The sequence below is a fragment of the Emys orbicularis genome, chromosome 7 (genome assembly GCF_028017835.1).
Source record: "Emys orbicularis isolate rEmyOrb1 chromosome 7, rEmyOrb1.hap1, whole genome shotgun sequence".
NCBI classification, from domain to species: domain Eukaryota; kingdom Metazoa; phylum Chordata; order Testudines; family Emydidae; genus Emys; species Emys orbicularis.
This window is the reverse complement of record NC_088689.1, coordinates 12,348,531-12,368,656: the sequence shown is the minus strand read 5'-3', so window position 1 is coordinate 12,368,656 and position 20,126 is coordinate 12,348,531. Positions and strand designations below refer to the sequence as shown.

Sequence of the window (20,126 nt, the reverse complement as noted above, 5' to 3'; positions counted from 1 at the left end):
TTCTTATGAGGGGCGGTGAGCGGGGGGGGGGGAGGGAAGGACCGGAATTTGCCACCTCCCGGAAATATCTCAATTGGCACCACTGGTGGGACTCCTTTCTTGGTGCCTTCTGCAGCCACAGGGGCTCTGAGGAGCAAGCGGGCAGGATCATCCCCTGGAAAAGCAGATAAAGCTGAACGTCCTCAGTCAGCACCAGTTCAGGTAGCACTAGGCAGCAAGTCCCAGTCACTGACAGCCCTACAGCCCTGTATCAAGCGGTAGGAAAACAAACTCAGGCCTTGGGAGCAGGGTTTAAAAAGCAGTGGTTAGCCCCAACCCCATCCAGAAAACTGCATTATAATTGTATACCAGGGCTGTTACAGGAAGGCAGGTGCAGAGGGATGGTCCCAGATTCAAGGTCTTAAAAGATTCAAGAGCTAACACCGCACCAGTGGACCAGGCTTAGACCCAACATACCGCAGCTGGCATCTCCTCCAAATCCAACAGGACACACACAGTGGTACCTTTCTAATCCCTCTGGAACGCACGTGCCTCCATTGTGACAAGGCTGGGAATCGCAGGGATCTGCAAAGGCACCACATAAGGAGAAGGAGAGCGCCTGGGTTGGGCCCAGAGAGAAGATACAGCCATGCTACACAGTAGATTAGCCGTAAGTGTTTTGAGCGTACACAGAGTCAGATGGGCTCTAGGGCAGTTGGAAGGGAATTTTCCCTCGCTTTGCAGAAAGGTCTCGTTCTCTACTCAAGTAAAGCACAGTTAAGTAAGGCTGTGATGTCTGTGTAGCTTTGCTTGAGTATTAATAATGTACAAAGATCAACCCCATTAGCAGAACTCAGTAATTTCTTAAATTTAACTTATTTACACTTGACTGAATCCATTCTTGGCACGGGCAGCTCCAACCGTTTAAAAAAGCCGACTCTTTGTAAACACGGTTTTGTAAGACCACATTACAATTCAGTGTCGGTTCTGCAAAGCTGTCCATTCCTAAGTGTGGTTTGCCACCTTGCACTTGAATTGCTGTGGAGTGAACTCACTTACATCAGGGAAATGCTGGAGTAACTCCACTGGAGTTACACTGGTGTAAATCTGAAGTAACTATTGAAATCAGTGCAGTTCCTCCAGATTCACACCAGCAGAAAAGAGATTAGAATCTGGCCCATTCTGTTCAGATTCCTTTTGGACCATACGGTGCATATTCAGCACTTATGGTTCTGGGGAGTGGCTTACAACGCTTTTTGCTCAAAAGCTACCATGAGAAATAGTGAATGCAAGCAGTTCAAAACACTCCATCCCTGAACGTTTCATCTGCTGGGCTGTATTTATGGCGTGTCCCCGTAGCACGGCATGGTGACACCATACATTGACAGTATCAGAACAGTAATTTGGGAGCTATCCATTTCCTTTTCAAATCCTACCCTTTCCTCCAGAATTTACTGCATTGCTTGCGCAAATTTTGCTAGATCGAGGAATCTCCATTTCCCTTCCGAATCAGGGGGCTTAAATGATGAGGATGTATTTTCAAAGGGCATTCAAGGAAAAACAAAGCAATCAGGTCACTCCAGGCTTTGAACCACTGAGTCATATTGGTAAATCAACCAGAGTAGCTATTCCCACACAACCACAGTTACACAACTACTAAGTGTCAGGTTCCCTCCTAAATGAATGAAAAAACAACGAGGAGTCCTTGTGGCACCTTAAAGGTGCCACAAGGACTCCTCATTGTTTTTGCTGATACAGACTAACATGGCTACAACTGAAATCTTAAATGAATGATACTCCTGATGGTTCCAAATTACATGGCTGAAGGCATCTCACTCAACTACAACTTGAGCAGAAACGTTCCACGTTGGTAGCAATGCAATCTCCAAATGAATGCAATACTTGGACACTATTTCTTGCTGGCTTATGCAGGTGATGACAATAGAATCGCACCATTCCCGAATTACTATCAGCAAACAAGAACGTGAAGAATTTCAGATTAATTAAAGGTGAACCAGCTCCTCCAGGAGTGAAGGGAGAGACTGAAGGGTAACTGTTTTAAGCCAGCAGAATGATTTCATGGTCAAGAACATGAGGGAAACAAGACATCTCACTCCTTTCTTTAGTGGTTAATGAAAGACTGGTAAAGGGTCAATTCCTCACTAACACCCATTAAGAATTATGATCCCTGCTTTTCTGATCCTTGCTGAGGAACTGAATGTGGTTTAAAAATAATCACCTGAGTTTAGTTCACTTTTTTTTTCTTAGACTGTAAATGAGATTTTTCAGAAAGATCATGTCCTACCTGGGCATGTAGTTCGGTAGCATCTGGCCGGGTGTTTTATCAAGACTCTTTTCCAACTAAGATAGAAAGATTGATACAAAATATGAAATTGGACTGACCAAGTATTTAAAAGATTAACAAGGCATTTGCAAGGCTAACCATTTCGTCAAAGTTCTTGACAAATGAGTTTTCCCTCAAAAAATGCAGTTTTGTCAAAATTGAAACATTTCATGGGAACAGATCGATTTCTGACCGAATTAAAATTTGATGTGAAAAAGTTGCAACAAATTATTTTGACTACCAATTTGCTTCACTTTGTTTATACTACTAACTATTTTATAGGCTGAATTAAAATATGTGATATAATAATATTTTTACAATACCAAATATTTCAATAGTTCTGAATTGACATTTATTGGACTTTTCATTCTGTGGGAAATATCAACTTTTTGTTCTGAATCCGAATAAAAACAAATGTTGAAATGTTGCAATTTCCCATGAAATGGAAACTCTGGTTTCCAACCAGCTCTAACTTGACCAGTTAATATGAGAGCCAGGGCTGGATTAGGAAGCAATTCTTGATCCCTAAGAATCCCTCCACATGATATCAATGAGTGAATTGATCAGGTTTTTGAAACCATTTATTTAATCTTAAAGGTGACCTGGAAGGGAAAAATAAATGATGTTTCTGTCCTTTTTTTGCTTGTTTATAACTAAGGCTGCGTGTCAGTCACGGATTCTGTGACTTTCTGTAACCTCTGTGACTCTTGCAGGGGCTGGTGCGGCTGGCTCAGGGGCTGCCCGAACAGCAGCAGAAGTTTGGTTGTGGGAGGGGGCTCAGGGCTGGGTCAAGGGGTTGGGTTGTGGGGCAGTGCTTAACTCGGGGGACAGGGGGTCTCCCCCGGAAGCGGCTGGCATATCCCTGCAGCTCCTAGGCGGAAGGGCCAGGGGGTTCTGTGCGCTGCCTGTGCTTGCAGATACCACACTCGCAGCTCCCATTGGCTGTGGTTCCCCTCCAGCCTGCCAGCCCCTTCACCCCCCTCCAGCACCAGCAGGAGTCCTGGGCCGTGCACCACTGCGCAGCCCCCAGCACCCTTGGGGGACCCGGGACCCCCTCTGGAGCACCCCAGCCCAAGTTTTAGTTAGGGGTATATAGTACAAGTCATGGACAGGCCACAGGCTGTGAATTTTGGTTTATTGCCTGTGACCTGTCCATGACTTTTACTAAAAATACCCGTGACTAAAACGTAGCCTTATTTATAACATGCAAGGGGGTAGGAGAGTTTTGTTTTTAAAAGGTGGATTCCCGATTTTTTTTTTTTAACTTTAGAAATATCAGCCTTGTCAAGTCTAGTCTTCCCTGGAGGACTCACTGGGGCTTAGAGAAGTGTAGTGTGGCATTTCTCAGTCCTTAATTGAAGAGGAAAGGATGCTGAGTCTTTAACAGATCTTTCCTTCCAGGGGTTTGTTAGACATTTGGAGTCAAATAAATCTGAGATTTTGGACAGCCTGAATAAAAATAGATTCCCAGCTCCATGAGTCAAGTTTCATTTCCTTGGTATCTGATGTCATAATCCTACTAGTTTCCCAATGTTTTCCAGGGTAGACAAGACCGGAATTTCTAGTATAAAAAACAAGCCAGGGAAAAAACACCAATGATTCCTCCCCTTCTACCTCCCTCCCATTCAGGCTCTCTTTATACATCAGACAAACAAACAAACAAAGAGCACAAACCTACATTTTCCTTTGCAGGTCACCTTAAAATGATTTCACTTATTGTACAAACTACAGTAATGAAGCTTTTAGAAGGCATTGGATTTCGTTAAGGATCTGACAAGCTTCACAATCTTTCAGATACATCCTCACCTCAGCGCGAGAGGAATTTCCTTGTGCAACTCACTGCCACTGACCTGAGAATATACCTCTCTGTTTGCAACCTAGCTGCTTAATATTTGCTTCAGTATGAGTGGGAGTTGTTTTCAGACAGCTATTGAAGCCTCTCCATAGGCCAGAGTCTCCCAGGACTCTCAGGTCCACTACACATGGATAAAAGGACTTCTCTGCTTCAGGGTCAACACAGTGTCTGGGTTTTATCCACTCTCTTTATTGTATAGACTATAAGCAAGTGTTGCACAAATGAGAATTGTGTGAAATACATAAATGAGGCTGTTTACATAACAGGCAGGATGGTCCAGTGACAAGGAAATCTAGGTTCTATCCCTGGCTCTGCCACTGACCTACTGGGTGATCTTGGGCAAGTCACTTTGCCTCTCCATGCCTCAGTTTCCTCTTTCACCCATTGCTTAGATTGCATGTTCTTCAGGGCACAGACTGTCTCTTACTATGTATATGTACAGAGCCTGTCCCAACCTCAGCTGGGGCCACTAGGTGCTGTTGTAATACAAATATTAATATAAAGTTACAGTAAATCATAAACCCAAGTCATCGTACCCAACAATGGATGTGTGTGTGCACTCACTCTGTGTGTACTACTAACTTCAAGAGAGCAGGCTGGCTGACTTACCTGTAAAACGGGCAGAGAGATGTATGCACTGCATTGGGTCTCTTTGACCCTTTCCAACACATATAGTTCCCAGCCAGCTCTTTCACGGTCTCCAGTGTCTTGCGTTCGCAAGGGTGAGATTCAGTCTTGCAACCTGGCACAAAGAGCACACACAAAATAGCTAGTGCATTTGTCTGCAAGTGAAGCTGTCTGGGAGTGGGAGCGGACACAGCTGGGATATTGCTCAGTCAACAGCTTGTCTCATTGTCCAGCAAAGAGAGTTCATTGCAGCTTTTCGACAAGTCCCTCAGTGATGCCCCCAAACAAGTAAATGTGCTGCTTGCACAGCAGCAGGTCAGCCCTTTACTGAATTCCTGGGAGCAGCTTCTTTAGTCTGTTTTGTTCTGGCACAATACCTGCAACCACCAAATTCACCCATGTTCTCCATCGCTTCCTATACCACCCTCATCACTGTAGCATCTAAGCACCTTCCAGTAGTGGATTAAGCAATGTGACTTACATGATCACATGTGGTTCTTAGGGGATTTTCACCTCTCATCTATCTTAGGTATTTATATGACCCCCCACTACTGTATATCTGAGTGGCTCACTGTCTTTAATGTATTTATCCTCAACACCCCTTTGAGGTAGGAATTATCCCCATTTTAAATGGGGGGACTGAGGTACAGAGAGACTAAGGCCTGGTCTACACTACCCCCCAAATTCGAACTAAGGTACGCAACTTCAGCTACGTGAATAACGTAGCTGAAGTCGACATACCTTAGTTCGAACTTACCGCGGTTCAGACGCGGTCCACACGCGGCAGGCAGGCTCCCCGTCGACTCGGCGGTACTCCTCTCGCCGAGCTGGAGTACCGCAGTCGACGGCGAGCGCTTCCGGGATCGATTTATCGCGTCCAGACCAGACGCGATAAATCGAACCCAGAACTTCGATTCCCAGCCGCCAAACTAGCGGCTGGGTGTAGACCTGGCCTAAGTGACTTGATCAAGATCATACAGTCAGACTGTGGCATAGCAAGGACTCAAACTCAGGTCTCCTAAGAACTAGGAGAGCTCACTGATCACTGGACCATCCTCTCTCCCACACAGTCCCTGGGGTTTGGGCAGGCCTTGGGGTTTGGGCAGCACACACAAGGGTGTGGCTCTGCTTTGAAGTCATCTTTTGATTGATGCTAACCTCTCAACAGCCTCTATTTCTTTCCTCTAAACAGAGAAGACCACCTCTCAAAAAGGGATAGACCGTGCCACCCTGTCAGCAGTGTTAGAGGTGCCAGCTTCGGAGAGAAGCTCTGGAAGTGAAAGGCCAAGCTGACAATCCCCATACAGAAGTGAAAGGTAGGACAGTCATCAGTAAACATGCACCACGGTGGCGTAGAGTTACCTGGAGAGACAGCACTACAGACAGTAGAGCTGGTGAGGGTGCTATACAGGCCATTGGCAGCATCATCCACATGTTCAGCAAACAGCACATGCTGCTCAGTTGGTTCACTGGCCAGTGTGTGCAGCTCCTCCCACCTGCACAGGTGACAGGACATGTTAATACAATCTCCTGGCATTAAAGAACAGGAACAGTCCCTTTGCAGTCACAGTTATTTTCCTGGATGGGCATTAAAAACAACAAGCACTCAGAACTACTAGCGATGTAGCTTTACATCCACACAGGATCCCAGTGTATCTTCTCTTAAAAATCCATTGACATTTCTAAAGACCTGTTCCTAACAGAGCACTTCTCTCTCCAAGCGCCCTTCTTTCTCTCTGAGCCCGGTCACAAAATGACCTCCTGCTCCACATTCATATCCCTCCAGGGAGGCTTGAATAATTTGTATAGTGGGGGGTGCTGAGAGCCATTAAACCAAACTGAATATGATGGAAACCACTTCACTCCCAGCACCTCTGTGTCCCTCCCCAAATCACACCTCCAACTCTGTAATTGCCTCTCACCCACTTGGTCTTGCTTAGGGGACTTAGATGCTGAAGGCAATGGCTAGCCTGTTAGCAGTGCACCACTCCCTGCCCCCCCCCCCCAAGACAATTTCCTACCTTGGAAACTTGACTCCCACAGCAAATACTGTAGTGCCCCTGTCCTTCAGCTGCTTAGCGGGTATTGCTACATTGCCTTGTGATTTCCCGTCCGAGAGGACGATCAGGATTTCAGGGACAGAGGAATTTCTGCCACCAGGGAAACCTTTCAGGAGAATGTATTTCAGCGCGAGCCCCGTTTCTGTGCTCCCGCCTCTGAAACAATCAAGAGAAAATTGAAAGAAGAGGTTTGAGGGCAAGTGTCCGACTCCCTTTTGCTTTCTTCCCATTCCCCGCTGCCTGCTCTCTGGTAGCACCAAGTCTAGGGCCCTTCTGCACATAGTGATGCGTCTAATTCTGTAACTGTCACCACCTTCCTGCTATTAGTTGACAGCTCCTCTTCCTTTGACTCTTCCTCCCCACCCCACAGGTGCAGATATGCCTTGAGAAAAATATCCACAGATGCAATAATGGGATGGCTGCTTTCAACAAAAGACTCATGGTAACTCATGTATTTAAGAGAAGGCTGGACCATATCAATCAGCATGGTCCAGTGGAGAGGGCACTGGGTTAGGACCCAGGAGGCTTGGGTTCAATTCCGCCCCCTGTGACCTTCGGCAAGTCACGTCAATGGTGTACACCTCAGTTTCCTAATGAGGCTGACCTTTCTTTACAAAGTGCTTTGAGAGCTACACTGCCCCTGTATGGGGGAGCTGATTAACAATGAAATCTTCCATTTGCCAGCCCTACGTACAGTGTCTGTGAAAATATGAACACCTCAAACATCTTGCTCCCCAATGGGTATACATTTTATACTGCAGGTACAAGCCCCTTACAGAGAGCAAAACCTTAGTGTATTTCTTTAGACTAGAACTATAGCTAGATGCCTAGAGGGTAGGGAGGCTGTGCATGGCAACTCACTGTTTGTTTTGGAGAATGTTTCTTAATTAAGGGCTGGCAATTCAGCTGTGCCCAGAGGCACAGTCCCTTCTCTTTCTTGTTAATCTTTGGTTAATTTGATTTTCCACAGAATGCCATTTGTTCGTCAGTAATAAACCCCCCAAAAATGCAAATCCCAAAGGACTTCGGAGTGTATCCCTGGAAACTGATGAAGGGAGAATACAAGGCACTCTTTATTTAGCCTTCCTTTTCAATTAATGATGAACAAAGAGCGAGGCAGTTCACCTGGATTTCACAATAAATTAAACCAGTGAGGTTAGGAAGGTAAAGGTGGGGAAAAGCCATCCGTGATTCCAGCTAGTAGAGCACAGCTGTGTAGCTGCAGCTCCAAGCTGGAAAAGCATTCTGGGTATTAATATGCAAATAAGCAGCCCCAAGTATCCCAATCTGCTTTAGAATTCAATTATCTGGCCACTGCCACAGGCGCTTTCCTGACTGGAGAAGGGGTCAAGCCTGCAACCATTTTAAATTGGCACAAATTATCAACTTCACTTCGTTTTTGTCTCTGACACCAACATACTCTAATCATGGGACACTGTTTCATCACATTATTATTATTATTTGTCTGACAGTAGCAGCTAGAGGCCATGGCAGAGATTGGGATCCCATTGTGCTAGGTGCTGTACAAACATATAGTTAGAGAGTCTCTTCCCTGAAGAGCTTATAGTCTAAATCAGTGTTTCCCAAACTTGGGACGCCGCTTGTGCAGGGAAAGCCCCTGGCGGGCCGGACTGGTTTATTTACCTGCTCTGTCCACAGGTTCGGCCGATCGCAGCTCCCACTGGCCACGTTTCACTGCTCCCGGCCAATGGGCGCGGGCCGAGGGACATACTGGCCACCGCTTCCAGCAGCTCCTATTGGCCTGGAGCAGCCAACCGCGGCCAGTGGGAGCTGCGATCGGCCGAACCTGTGGACGGGGCAGGTAAACAAACCAGCCCGGCCCGCCAGGGGCTTTCCCTACACAAGCGGCGTCCTAAGTTTGGGAAACACTGGTCTAAATAGACCAGGCAAAGGGTGGGAGAAGGGAAGTACTATTATTCCCATTTTACAGATGGGGAATCAAGGCAGAGAGATTAAGGGTCAGATTTTCAAAGGAGCACCAAGGGATGAAGATCTCGGCTGGGGTTTTTCGAAAATCTGTCCATAAGCACTTCTTAGAGCCAGGCCCTTATTTGGTGTCTATAGAAATGATGAGTTCTTATGAAAATCTGGCCCTAACTTTGGGTGCTAAGCATTTGAAAGTCTGGCCCTGAGTGCTCCTGAACACTGAGCAGGTCATGTGAGGGCAAAGGTCACACAGGCAGATCTGGGAACTTAACCCATGTTGTGTGACTCTCAGTGAAATGCCTGAAGCACAAAGCCCCGCTCCCTCTGTGTTCTTCTTTCCTCCATGTCTAATTCAGGGACTGATCCATAAATGCACTTCTTGGAGATGCACTTGCAGCGAAGAGTCAAGTAAGTGAATATTTTGGCAGTCATGATATTCTGAGGCTGGAGTGGGAATACCCATTGGCCATGCTAATGTGGTAGAAAGCAATTATTTTAACACGGACTATCATTTCTCCAGTACCCAACTAAATCTGTACCCACACAAGTGCCAATGGGTTGTACATTCCACCAGTGATATAAATTACTTTATAAAACTGGATAGTTGTTAAAGTACTAGAGAATGACAGAGCCTATGAGTCTTGCAGCTGCTCTACAACTGCTAACAATAAAAGTCTATAGTGTCGGTGTTGTAAACGGCTGCCTGCTATTTAAATACAGAATAAGAATCCATATTTTCCATCTCCTTCCCCAGTATCTGGCAACACGCACAGTTAGCTGTAAGACTGTTACAGTTATACAATTCTAACTGTAATGATAAGACTTAATTCCTTATTGGGTATTAAACAATGCACTTTTACCGGATAGCTCTCTAGTCTAATTCACACCACATCACAGGCAGCTTGAGGGACAGAGAAAGTGAATAAAATACTATGTAAAATTGTAGGAAAAACACAAATGTACAATTCTATACAGCACAGCTCTGGGGAAGGAAGGAAGGCCTTGTAGTTGTTTCCTTGGGCTCTCCCACCTCTATCCACATGTTGTCTCTTGTCTTAGTTTGTAAGCTCTTTGGGGGTAGGGGCCATCTTTTTGTTCACGTGTACACACAGCCTAGCACAATGTTTAGTCTAGAGAAGAGAAAATGGACAGGGGACATGATAACAGTTTTCAAATACAGAAAAGGTTGTTACAAGGAGGAGGGAGGAAAATTGTTCTTGTTAACCTCTGAGGATAGGATAAGAAGCAATTGGCTTAAATTGCAGCAAGAGTGGTTTAGGTTGGACATTAGGAAAAACTTCCTGTCAGGATAGTTAAGCACTGGAATAAATTGCCTAGGGAGGTTGTTGAATCTCTGTTACTGGAGGTTTTTAAGAGCAGATTAGACAAGCCCCTGTCAGGGATGGTTTAGATAATACTTAGTCCTGCCTTGAGTGCAGGGGTCTGGACTAGATGACCTCTCAAGATCCCTTCCAGTTCTACACTTCTAGGATTCTATGAATGGGGTCTGATCCAGGACTGTGGCTCTGAGACACTTCCGCAGTACAAAGACATAAATACTAAATGCTGTTAAGGCACAGCTATGGCAGGCTTCTATTTCTGGCCTGGCCACAGACAGACTTCCTGTGTGAAGAGGACTGTATATTCTAAAGGGATCCGTAATTTTGGGTGCCTCAGTTTCAGCTGCCCAACTTGAGCTATAGAGGAGCTGTTTAATTCGAAGGGATTTGGACACGTAATTTCCATTAGGTGGCCTTGAAAAATCTGAGCCTTCTATTAGAGTAGCATCAAGAGAACGCCCAGTCAGCACTGGGTTCCTTGCGCGGGCACTGACAGGCAGAAGGTGACATGGTCCTTTTCCTGAGGAGTTTACAAGTGATGGCCTCAGTCCTACGTACTACTCTGAATGAGAACTACCCAATTAGTCGAGTGTAAAAACTAGGGGAGTTGATACTGCAGACCCACCATGTATTGACACCAAACCTTTATTTTAACCCTGGCCCCTTTAACATTTACCCTTATTTTTTAGGGTTTAACATTTGTCATGTGTTACTTCCAACAACTATATCCAGATAAGCCACAAATTTCCTGCCCCCATCCTCCTGCGGACTATATAAGCCAAGAGTTCTGTAACCTGCCATCCTTGATTCAACATTTGATATCAGAGTAAGCCCAGACCACTTTGAGCCCTTTGGCTAATTAAGCCTCTCTATCCGAAGAGACATTTCCATCTGTTTTCTAATCCTGGCTGAGGAGTTTCAACATAAATCTTTTCCTGCTATTGCCTTTTAGTATTGCTTTTCCTTCAATTCAAAGCAATTAAGGGCAGCCAGACTGCAAATGTCAATTCTTTCTTTGAGGCATGATGTTCTTCTTCATATATATATATGGTAACACACATGGCCTCTCTCTCTCTCACACACACACACACACACACACACACAACTCTGTGCTTCCAAATCACTTTTAATTTGTTTGAATGATTCTCTATTTTAATAACGACTGAATTTCTTGATATATAGTATTTGATCACATGCATGCTCAGAGCTCCTAAATTCTTCAAGTCCATTTACGTCTCTTTGTTTCACCATATACCTTTCTTTCTTTTATATGTAATGCATTCCAGGAGCTTTTCTTTTATCTTTTCTCTGATGCATAAACCCATTCTCCCCCGCAACTTTCTATTATTTTCAACCAAACTTCAAGAACCTATGTTAAGTCTGTCCAGCAGCTTCTCTGGTCAGACGCTACTGGCCATCAATTTGTTTCAATCCCTAAGTGTTTTGAACCATCCATAAAAATCTAACAAATTCTGCAACATGTCCCAAGCTCTGACTCAGCAACAGAGGTAGTTGAGGTGCTTGAACTAACAGTTACTATGGCTGAAAATATTATAATGCCACTTCATAATAGTGGGAGAGTCTCAGCTGGTGAAAAATGGCACTGCTCTGTTAAAGTCAGTGGGTAATCCCAATCTTGGTGTGAGCTTGGGTAACTGGGCAACCTCTCCTGACCCAGATGCTTTAGCTGAACCACTAAATATAGGCTTGATATAGGCTTAAATAACTATGAAATTCTATGGTCTGTGTTATATATGTGGTCTCTTCTGGCCTTAAACTCTATTAATCAGGCTTTCCTATGTATAAAACAAGCATATTATTAGTCCCATAACTCACTTGGTAGCTGGAATCCATCCATAACTATTTTGTTCATTCCTAGATTTCAGCCTTTCAGCTAAAACTAGATGAAATGGCCACATGCAAGGCCATTATTTCTGTTAGATCTGTCAACATTCATCTGCCATCATTAAAAGACATTTTCAATGCCAAACCAAATTCCAGATATCCAATGTGGCTTCATTTTCTCTGCTCTCAGTGGCTTTGAAACAATAGCCAAAGAGGAGCTGGTATCTCTCTGCTATCCTTCCCCCGGAACATTACACAAAAGGTTTTCTAGACTGTATAATTAAGTTGTCATTGAAAAAAGTAACAGATTTTGCTCGCTTGAAGAAGTTGAAGAGGATCTTGAGTTTGTTTGCAAACTCTGGGCCATATTCAGAATTGGTTTAGACACTTTGGCTTTTGAATGAGCTGATCCTTTAACCCTAATGCCTTTTCTGCTGAAATTCTACAGCCTCTGGGAGATACTCCTATATTTTGTCCCCACTTACTTTCATAGGCTCAATATGACCTTCCCTTCCACCCAAACAAAAGAAAGGAGCACTTTTTAAAAAGGAGATGATTTCGGCTCCAATTTCCTTTCTTTAGCTTAAGGCTCATTCTGACATTAAAAGTAATGTCAGCATAACTACGTCAGTCAGGGGTGTGATAAAACCACATCCCTGACCAATCTATCTATGCTGACAAAACATGCAGTGTAGATACAGTTGTGTCGATGGAACAGGTCTTCTGTTGATGTAACTAATATTCTGGGAGGTGGTTCCTATACGGATAGAAAAACTCTTTTTGTTGGGGTACAGTGTGGTTACACTAGGGGGTTATGCCAGCACAGTTACACTGACATAGGTATGATTAGGATGACAAGATGTCCCAATTTTATAGGGACAGTCCCGATAGTCAGGGCTTTTTCTTATATTAGAGCCTATTTCCCCTCACCCGTCCCAATTTTTCACACTTTCCATCTGGTCACTCTAGGTATGATGGCATAGGCATACCATTAGGCTAGGATTTTCAGAGGCCTGAAGGAGACAGAAGCACGAATCTCAACTCATTGGCTTCTTTGAAACTCCAGCTCCATTTCCTAGAGCTACATGAATACGTCAAAATCTCAACTTTCATTAAAAAGTAAGTTTCTAGGACAAAATCTTGGCCTACTGAACTCAATAGGAGTTTTGCCTTTGACTACAACAGGGATAGGTGCTCCCACTATCTCTTGTGACTGGGGAGAACAACTTGAAAATATGAACCCTAAACACTCAAAGACCAGAAGCCAAACAACAAGAACCTGATGTTTATCTTTTTTATTAATTTTTTTTTAAATCATGATTTTTAAGGTGAACTTATGATTCTGGGGGCCTGATCAAGACTTTTGAACGCGTGGGTTGACAAGACTGTGGAAATGGAAACCCAACCGCAGTGTGATAAGAAACAAAGACCAGAAATGAAACTGACAACTATAGAAACCAAGTCTAGTTGCAGCGAACAAGCTGTGTGAAGTGCAAGAAGTAACAAAATGGCATGTGTGGTTACAATCTGTGCGTGATCTTTATCTCTGTGTCAAATTTACAGTGCTTCCTCTTTTCCTTTCAAGTTTCATGGGGACCTACAAGAATTCATGGCACTGCTCTTAAAGGAACTAATCATCTGGACTTAGACACAATCACGGACTCAAAAGGCCATTTTAGTGTTAGACCACTGCTCTGCCACATGGGAGCCCCACATTCAATTTTCATTCTAACTGGCCAACCCAGCAGGGACTGAGAGTGTCTCTCTCCAGAGTAACCCCTACAATTGATTGACAGTGTAGCCTTTTATTTTAATTAAAGTGAATTTTGTAATATGGTATTACGCCACCATAGGTTCGGCTCTGCCGACTACAGTTTCAAGCTTAACAGAGTGAAAGTCAACTCTGCTACTTGCTTCAGAGTCTCTAGGAACACAAAGACCAAAGGTAGTGACCACACATATATTTACCAATACAAAGTCTAGTCTCTTTTAGAAGTTTTATTAAAGTTACAATTAAAGTTTGATTACCAAAGTATATAGAAATTCTATGCAGACCTATGCACAAGTTACAACTATAGTTATACTCACATCCTTAACAACAGTGTTAGGGTCTGATGGGTCTCTCATGGCTTGATCATCAGTAGAGAGATGGTTCTTGCTGGAGTCTCCCAGAGGGAGCTCAGTTTTCCCATTCTGGGCATCCCCTTTTTATAATGTGATTCTGTCTACACCTACATTCTGCGTGTGTCCATAAAAGTGTCCACCCTCTTTTCTCTTATTGGTCTGTGTCCCCTGGAAGCTTAAGGGACCCCAATTTTCTATAGGCTGTGTAAGTTCCCTTTGTTCTCATTAGCATTGATGCAAAACCTGTATCCCATGATTAAGACACGTCTGAGACAGATGTGCCTTTAATATTCGATCATAAAAATACTGTAATCTTCTGGGTAATTTCTTTGCAATATTATCACTTGTTACCTCTTTTCCCATAATCTTAGGGCATCAGGTTATTTCTCGGTCACTTATGTCATCGTTTCTTGTCTCCAAGGCCTAAAATAGCTAAGCTAAAGTCTTACAGGCCTCAACCTACAGGTCTTGCATTTCAGCTTGTCTTAGGGTACATCTATACGCGATAAATCGATCCCGGAAGTGCTCGCCGTCGATGCCGGTACTCCTGCTCCGCGAGAGGAGTACGCGGAGTCGACGGGGGAGCCTGCCTGCCGCGTGTGGACCTGCGGTAAGTTCGAACTAAGATAGTTCGACTTCAGCTACGTGAATAACGTAGCTGAAGTTGCGTATCTTAGTTCGAAGTGGGGGGTTAGTGTGGACCAGCCCTTACTCATGTCTAATACTTGGTTCTCTAAATATTGATCAATCTTATGCTTTTATAATCCTACAAATTAACTCTAATTAACATACAATGAATATATGTAACATAAATTGATTAATCAGAACATCACACAGTAAATTGATACTAAACTAAAATCATTGGCTACAACAGGCACAGCTGATGAGCTCTAGAGGGAATCCTGTTCACTCCTTCCTAGTCAGCAGTGAAGGACAGGACACAAGGCCTTGCCAGAAAAACGTGCACCCCCTCAAAGAGAATAGGGCTGTCTAATAGAACTTACTTGAACACAATCTTCTTGATTTGCTCCTTTACTTCCTGCTTGGTTAAATACAAATCCAAGGGGAATTCTAGCTGGGGAGTTGAGCTAAACTGTATCACTCCCACTCTGACCTGAAAGAAAAGGTTAAATAGCATAAGGAGCAGGTGGCTGGGAGGGTTGTATTATTTTGATTATGTGACAGATTTAGGGACCTTGAATTGTTTCAAGATAAATCACCTCTTCTCCTTGCCCTTCTTGGCTAAGACCCTCCAATAAATACCATTCACTCACATTCCGAAGCTGGGGCGGGGGGGGGGGGGGGGGAGGGAGGGGGAAGGGGATGGCAGAAGCTCACTATGATTGGGGGAGGTGGAGGGATAAGAGTGGGAGTGAGGCGAGCTATTGAGTTCCACGGAGGCAGCCAGCTCCAGGAGCCCTGGCAGTTCTTACTGCCATTCCTACAGCAGTTCCTTGGCGGATGGCGCCCCGCGCCTCCCTCACTCCTCAGCAGCTGTTGCCCTGTGTGCTGACACTCCTTCCCTCTGCCCTGGTGCCTGTGCCCTGTCCCCCACCCCAGCAGCTGGTGCATATGCTCCTGCCCCTCCACCAGGCTGGATATCTCCACTGGGTCCTGCTGTGGCTGGAAGGCTGGGCTGGAGAGTCACATGAGCAGCCACCTTTCCTGGCTGGCTGGGGCCATACTCTGTCACCCCTGTGCAGTACCTGCACACCCGCCCCAGCTAGCGTGGCTGCTACGATTGGCCAAGTGAAAGCAGACGGGGAAAGGAGAACAGTTCCTACCTGCTCCCCAGCAGCCGTCCCATCCCCATGCGTCACAGCAGTTGCTCCAGCCCCTTCTCTTGCCTCGGCAAGATTTTGTGAGGGCAGAAACATTCCCCACCACCTCTGCTAAAGCTCCTTTATGTGCCCATCCTGGATATAAATGAGGCCAAAGTTCACTTCCAAACATCACTCAGAGCCTCAGGAGGGGTTGCCAGCAGCTCAGTGTTACCCACACAAAGCAGGCAGCAGCTGTCAGTGTGAGCTGATAATATTATTGAATGTATATTTATACCATCACTTTTCATCCCAAAGCACTGTACAAGTGGTGGATGCAGGGATCTCTCCCCCACCACTGAAAGCAGCCATCTTGGGGGCATACAGCAGCAGCAAGAAGACAAAACGAAGGCCTTAGATAGGGAAGTGAAAAATAAAACTGTTTCCAACTGAAATTTAGGTAGACAGAGTAAATGACCTGGATTGGAATTTGGCCACGACAACCAGGCTAATTCTCTTAAGTATTCCATGACACTCCTTGTAAGAGTTAACAGCCACAAGTAGTTGAGATCTTGATTTTATATAGAGAAAGTGTAGAGAAAGTGTGTAGAGAAAGTAGATAAGGAAGTGTTGTTTACTACTTCTCATAACACAAGAACTAGGGGTCACCAAAGGAAATTAATAGGCAGCAGGTTTAAAACAAATAAAAGGAAGTATTTCTTCACACAACGCACAGTCAACCTGTGGAACTCCTTGCCAGAGGATGTTGTGAAGGCTAAGACCATAACAGGAGTCAAAAAAGAACTAGATAAATTAATGGAGGATAGGTCCATCAATGGCTATTAGCCAGGATGGACAGGAATGTTGTCCCTAGCCTCTGTTTGCCAGAAGCTGGGAATGAGTGACAGGGGATGGATCACTTGATGATTACCTGTTCTGTTCATTCCCTCTGGGTCACCTGGCACTGGCCACTGTCGGAAGACAGGATACTGGGCTAGATGGACCCTTGGTCTGACCCAGTAGGGCCATTCTTATGTTCATATTATGTTGTATCTTATCTAAAGGAGGGATGGCAGAAAGCACATATCATAATGACTAAGTCAGTGGTTCTCAACCCGTGGTCCAATCAGCACACAGCTGCTGCCCATGTGACATGCTCAGGGCTATACTAGTAGTATTGGATGTGGCTCACATAACACATTGTGGGCCACATATGCAGCCCACAATGATAAATAGGTTGAGAGCCACTGGGCTAAGGGAAGGATAATGGACAAAAAAATGTCCGACAGCAGGCTACATCTAAACTCGAGATATCCAGCACCTGAATTCCCGCACTTTGCCCAAGTCTGCAGTGTGGTTACTTGCTAGAGGTAAGTGCCTGTTTTCTTCTCTTTGACAAGCCATTGACTGAAAGGCCTGTTCAACCCAACTCACCTTATGCCCATTGAAGTGACACACACATTCCTGCAAACTATGGAAAGCCTCATGTATACATGGCTCTGTGGTGAAATTTGGCTTTGTCTCTCTAACTTTAAGGCCTGCTGCAATATGGGAAAGTGACGGAGATAGAGGGGTGGGTTTATTTTCTGGATCCCTACAGTGTCGCTAGATTAGAGAGTGGAGTAGACTAAATAGAAGAGTATTACATTGTATGGCTGGGAGCAAAGCCTTAAGTCCCACTATTTCCTTCTTTACCGGGTTCCTATCTTGCATTCATCTAGTCCCAGTCTGTCCAGTGTCTGACTGGCCTTAGGAGGGAGTGGAGTAGTCACCTGAACAGATTTCAAGCGCAGCTAACATTTTCCCTCGTTACAGACAGGAACAGTAGTCAGCCTCTTCCAGGCAGTTACCAAATCTGACTTGACACTAGGCACATGGGACTGTATGCAAGGTAGGAACCGGAGCTGGAGATAGCACGAACCTTCCCTCGGAACATTTTAGGCAAGGCTGTTATTGTTCATTCAAGCATGTAAGGTCTCAGGAGCCTCCAGGTAGCAGGTAAGATCTGGGGATACACATATGCAAGTCCCAAAAGGGGCCATGGGGTGTTTAAAAAAATCCTAAAAGCTGGAGCTGTAAGGTTTTCCATAGGTCTATGACAATGCACAGTCAAAACTGTTTCATCGCTGTATATTCAGTTTCAGTTTTCATGGGAAATCTTCCTAGTTGTCTAACCCCATAGTTAGACCTTGATTTAAGCCAACATCAAAAATAAGAAAGGAAAATAATGAGGAACTGAGCTGGATCCCTTCCCTTCCCATAAATGCCAGATACTTGGATTCTAATGTCTTGCCCAGCCAGTCATCTGCAGGACATCAGCTCCTACAGCACACTGTGCTACTGCTACAACTATATAGTAGCATGAGCTCTCGGGCAGATAGATCGTGCCTGTGTGTTTGGTGAAACAGGAAGTGCCTGGTATCTTGTCAAGCAAAAAACTAGAACTCCACAGAGGATGGGGGCGAGGTGGGGACATAAGAACAGGGCAATAATTGTTGCTTAAGGAGAAATCGCTCTTAATCATGTAGAGACAGGAAATCCAACTGGAAGCTCCTCACTTGTTCTTTGCTGGATATGACAGCTGTTCCTGAGTGTTAAGGTTAGCCACGAAAGGCACAGTTCCAGAACCAATTGGCAAATACCGCACACCACTGGGAAATCTGAGACACTTATGCAAGCAGGCGTCTGTAGGCCACCAGTCACCTTACTACATTGTTGATGGCCTGCAGTGAAATCCTTCCATTCTACCCCTTCATTTTGGAATACAGAATACTTTTAAAAAGAGAGAGGACAAACAGGACCTCTGCAGGCTTCATAACCACTTATATCCACACAGATGGCTGGTTAACTTCCCTGGGATAAATTCTGCAGCCAGGATTTCCAAAAGTCATTTGTGATTTTTGGGTGTCTGACTTGAGACAAATTCAAGGGGCCCGATTTTCAGAAAGCATTGAGCACCCGTCCTCTGAAAAATCAGGCTCTTTTAATTAGTCTCAACTTAGGCATCCAAAAATCACTAATCACTTTTAAAAATTCTGGCTGTAACCTTTAGTCTGCAAGATCTTGTCCCAGGTTTTTAAATGCCAAATGGAACTTTGAAACATTTACAATGTATACATACGATCCAGCATATTCATAGAACCTTGTCGTATCCTATTCTGGGTAACCTTTGGATCCCTCCCTCCCAGCAACTCTAATGTTTTTCACTTCACTCTACACATATTGTCTCTGGATGTGTCAGGTAGAACCGTGCTGTTTGTAACGAAAACAAGACATTTACTGCCACACTCACCCTATCCGGATTGATGTTCAAGGCATCACAGAGTTTGCCTGCAAAGTGCTTAGACCTCTCAAAGCTTCCTTTGCCAATGCTGTATGACCCATCTAACAGCAGGAGGATATCTACTGAAGCAGAGCACTGCATCACTGCAAGAGAACAAGATACATGCTGTCAGGATGCACATTTATACTTAGGTCACAGGTGACAACAGAAATCAGTGAGCCAGGTTTACAGAAAAAAAAGAAGGAAAATTCAGCTGATTATCGATTTCTCTCATCCAGAGAGAAACAGCAAGAAATCCGGCATATGGGATTTCCACTGTATTGTCCTGGGGCCAGCCTTGGAGTCCCCAAAATCTAGTGTAAATCTAGGGGGAGGGATAGCTCAGTGGTTTGAGCATTGGCCTGCTAAATCCAGGGTTGTGAGTTCAATCCTTGAGGGGGCCACTTAGGGATCTGGGGCAAAATCAGTACTGGTCCTGCTAGTGAAGGCAGGGGGCTGGACTCTATGACCTTTCGGGGTCCCTTCCAGTTCTATGAGATAGGTATATCTCCATATTATTATTTGTGGTCTGGCCCCCAGCACTGCAGTACCAGAAACAATTCATCCTTGCGACTTGGGGTTTCCCATATGCTCACCTTAGTTTTCAGTAACCTAGAGAGTCTTTACCAGTTCAATTAAAGCAAGAGTATAAAAGCTCTTAGTTAACGTATTCAGTGATTCTGTTTAACACAGAGACAGTGCAGCTAAGCATCCACTAAGATGATCTACAGGATGATGTAGAAACGGCTGAGCAGCAAGTGACTGATAATAGTTTATATGTGGATATAGAAGACTTGAGTTGTAGCAGTTGTAGAGAGGAAGGATGGTCCAGTGGTTAGTGTTTGCGTAGGATTTAGGAGATAAGGATTCAAAGACCCTGCTGAGCTACAGACTTCCTGGGCAACACTGGTAATGGGGGCCAT

The 20,126-nt window shown here is 44.7% G+C and overlaps 1 protein-coding gene across 1 annotated transcript in view; it reads right to left on the bottom strand.

The window, feature by feature from the left end:
- The window catches only part of VWA2 (von Willebrand factor A domain containing 2), a 50,804-nt gene that overhangs the window by 15,145 nt on the left and 15,533 nt on the right, over positions 1–20,126 (bottom strand). Inside the window, exons 3-9 of the mRNA XM_065408493.1 lie at positions 19,174–19,307; positions 15,126–15,235; positions 6,827–7,021; positions 6,168–6,301; positions 4,788–4,920; positions 2,285–2,340; positions 457–564 (exon numbers count right to left, since the gene is read on the bottom strand). Of these exons, the coding sequence (XP_065264565.1) occupies positions 457–564; positions 2,285–2,340; positions 4,788–4,920; positions 6,168–6,301; positions 6,827–7,021; positions 15,126–15,235; positions 19,174–19,307 (870 nt within the window). The remainder of the gene's footprint in view (positions 1–456; positions 565–2,284; positions 2,341–4,787; positions 4,921–6,167; positions 6,302–6,826; positions 7,022–15,125; positions 15,236–19,173; positions 19,308–20,126) is intronic.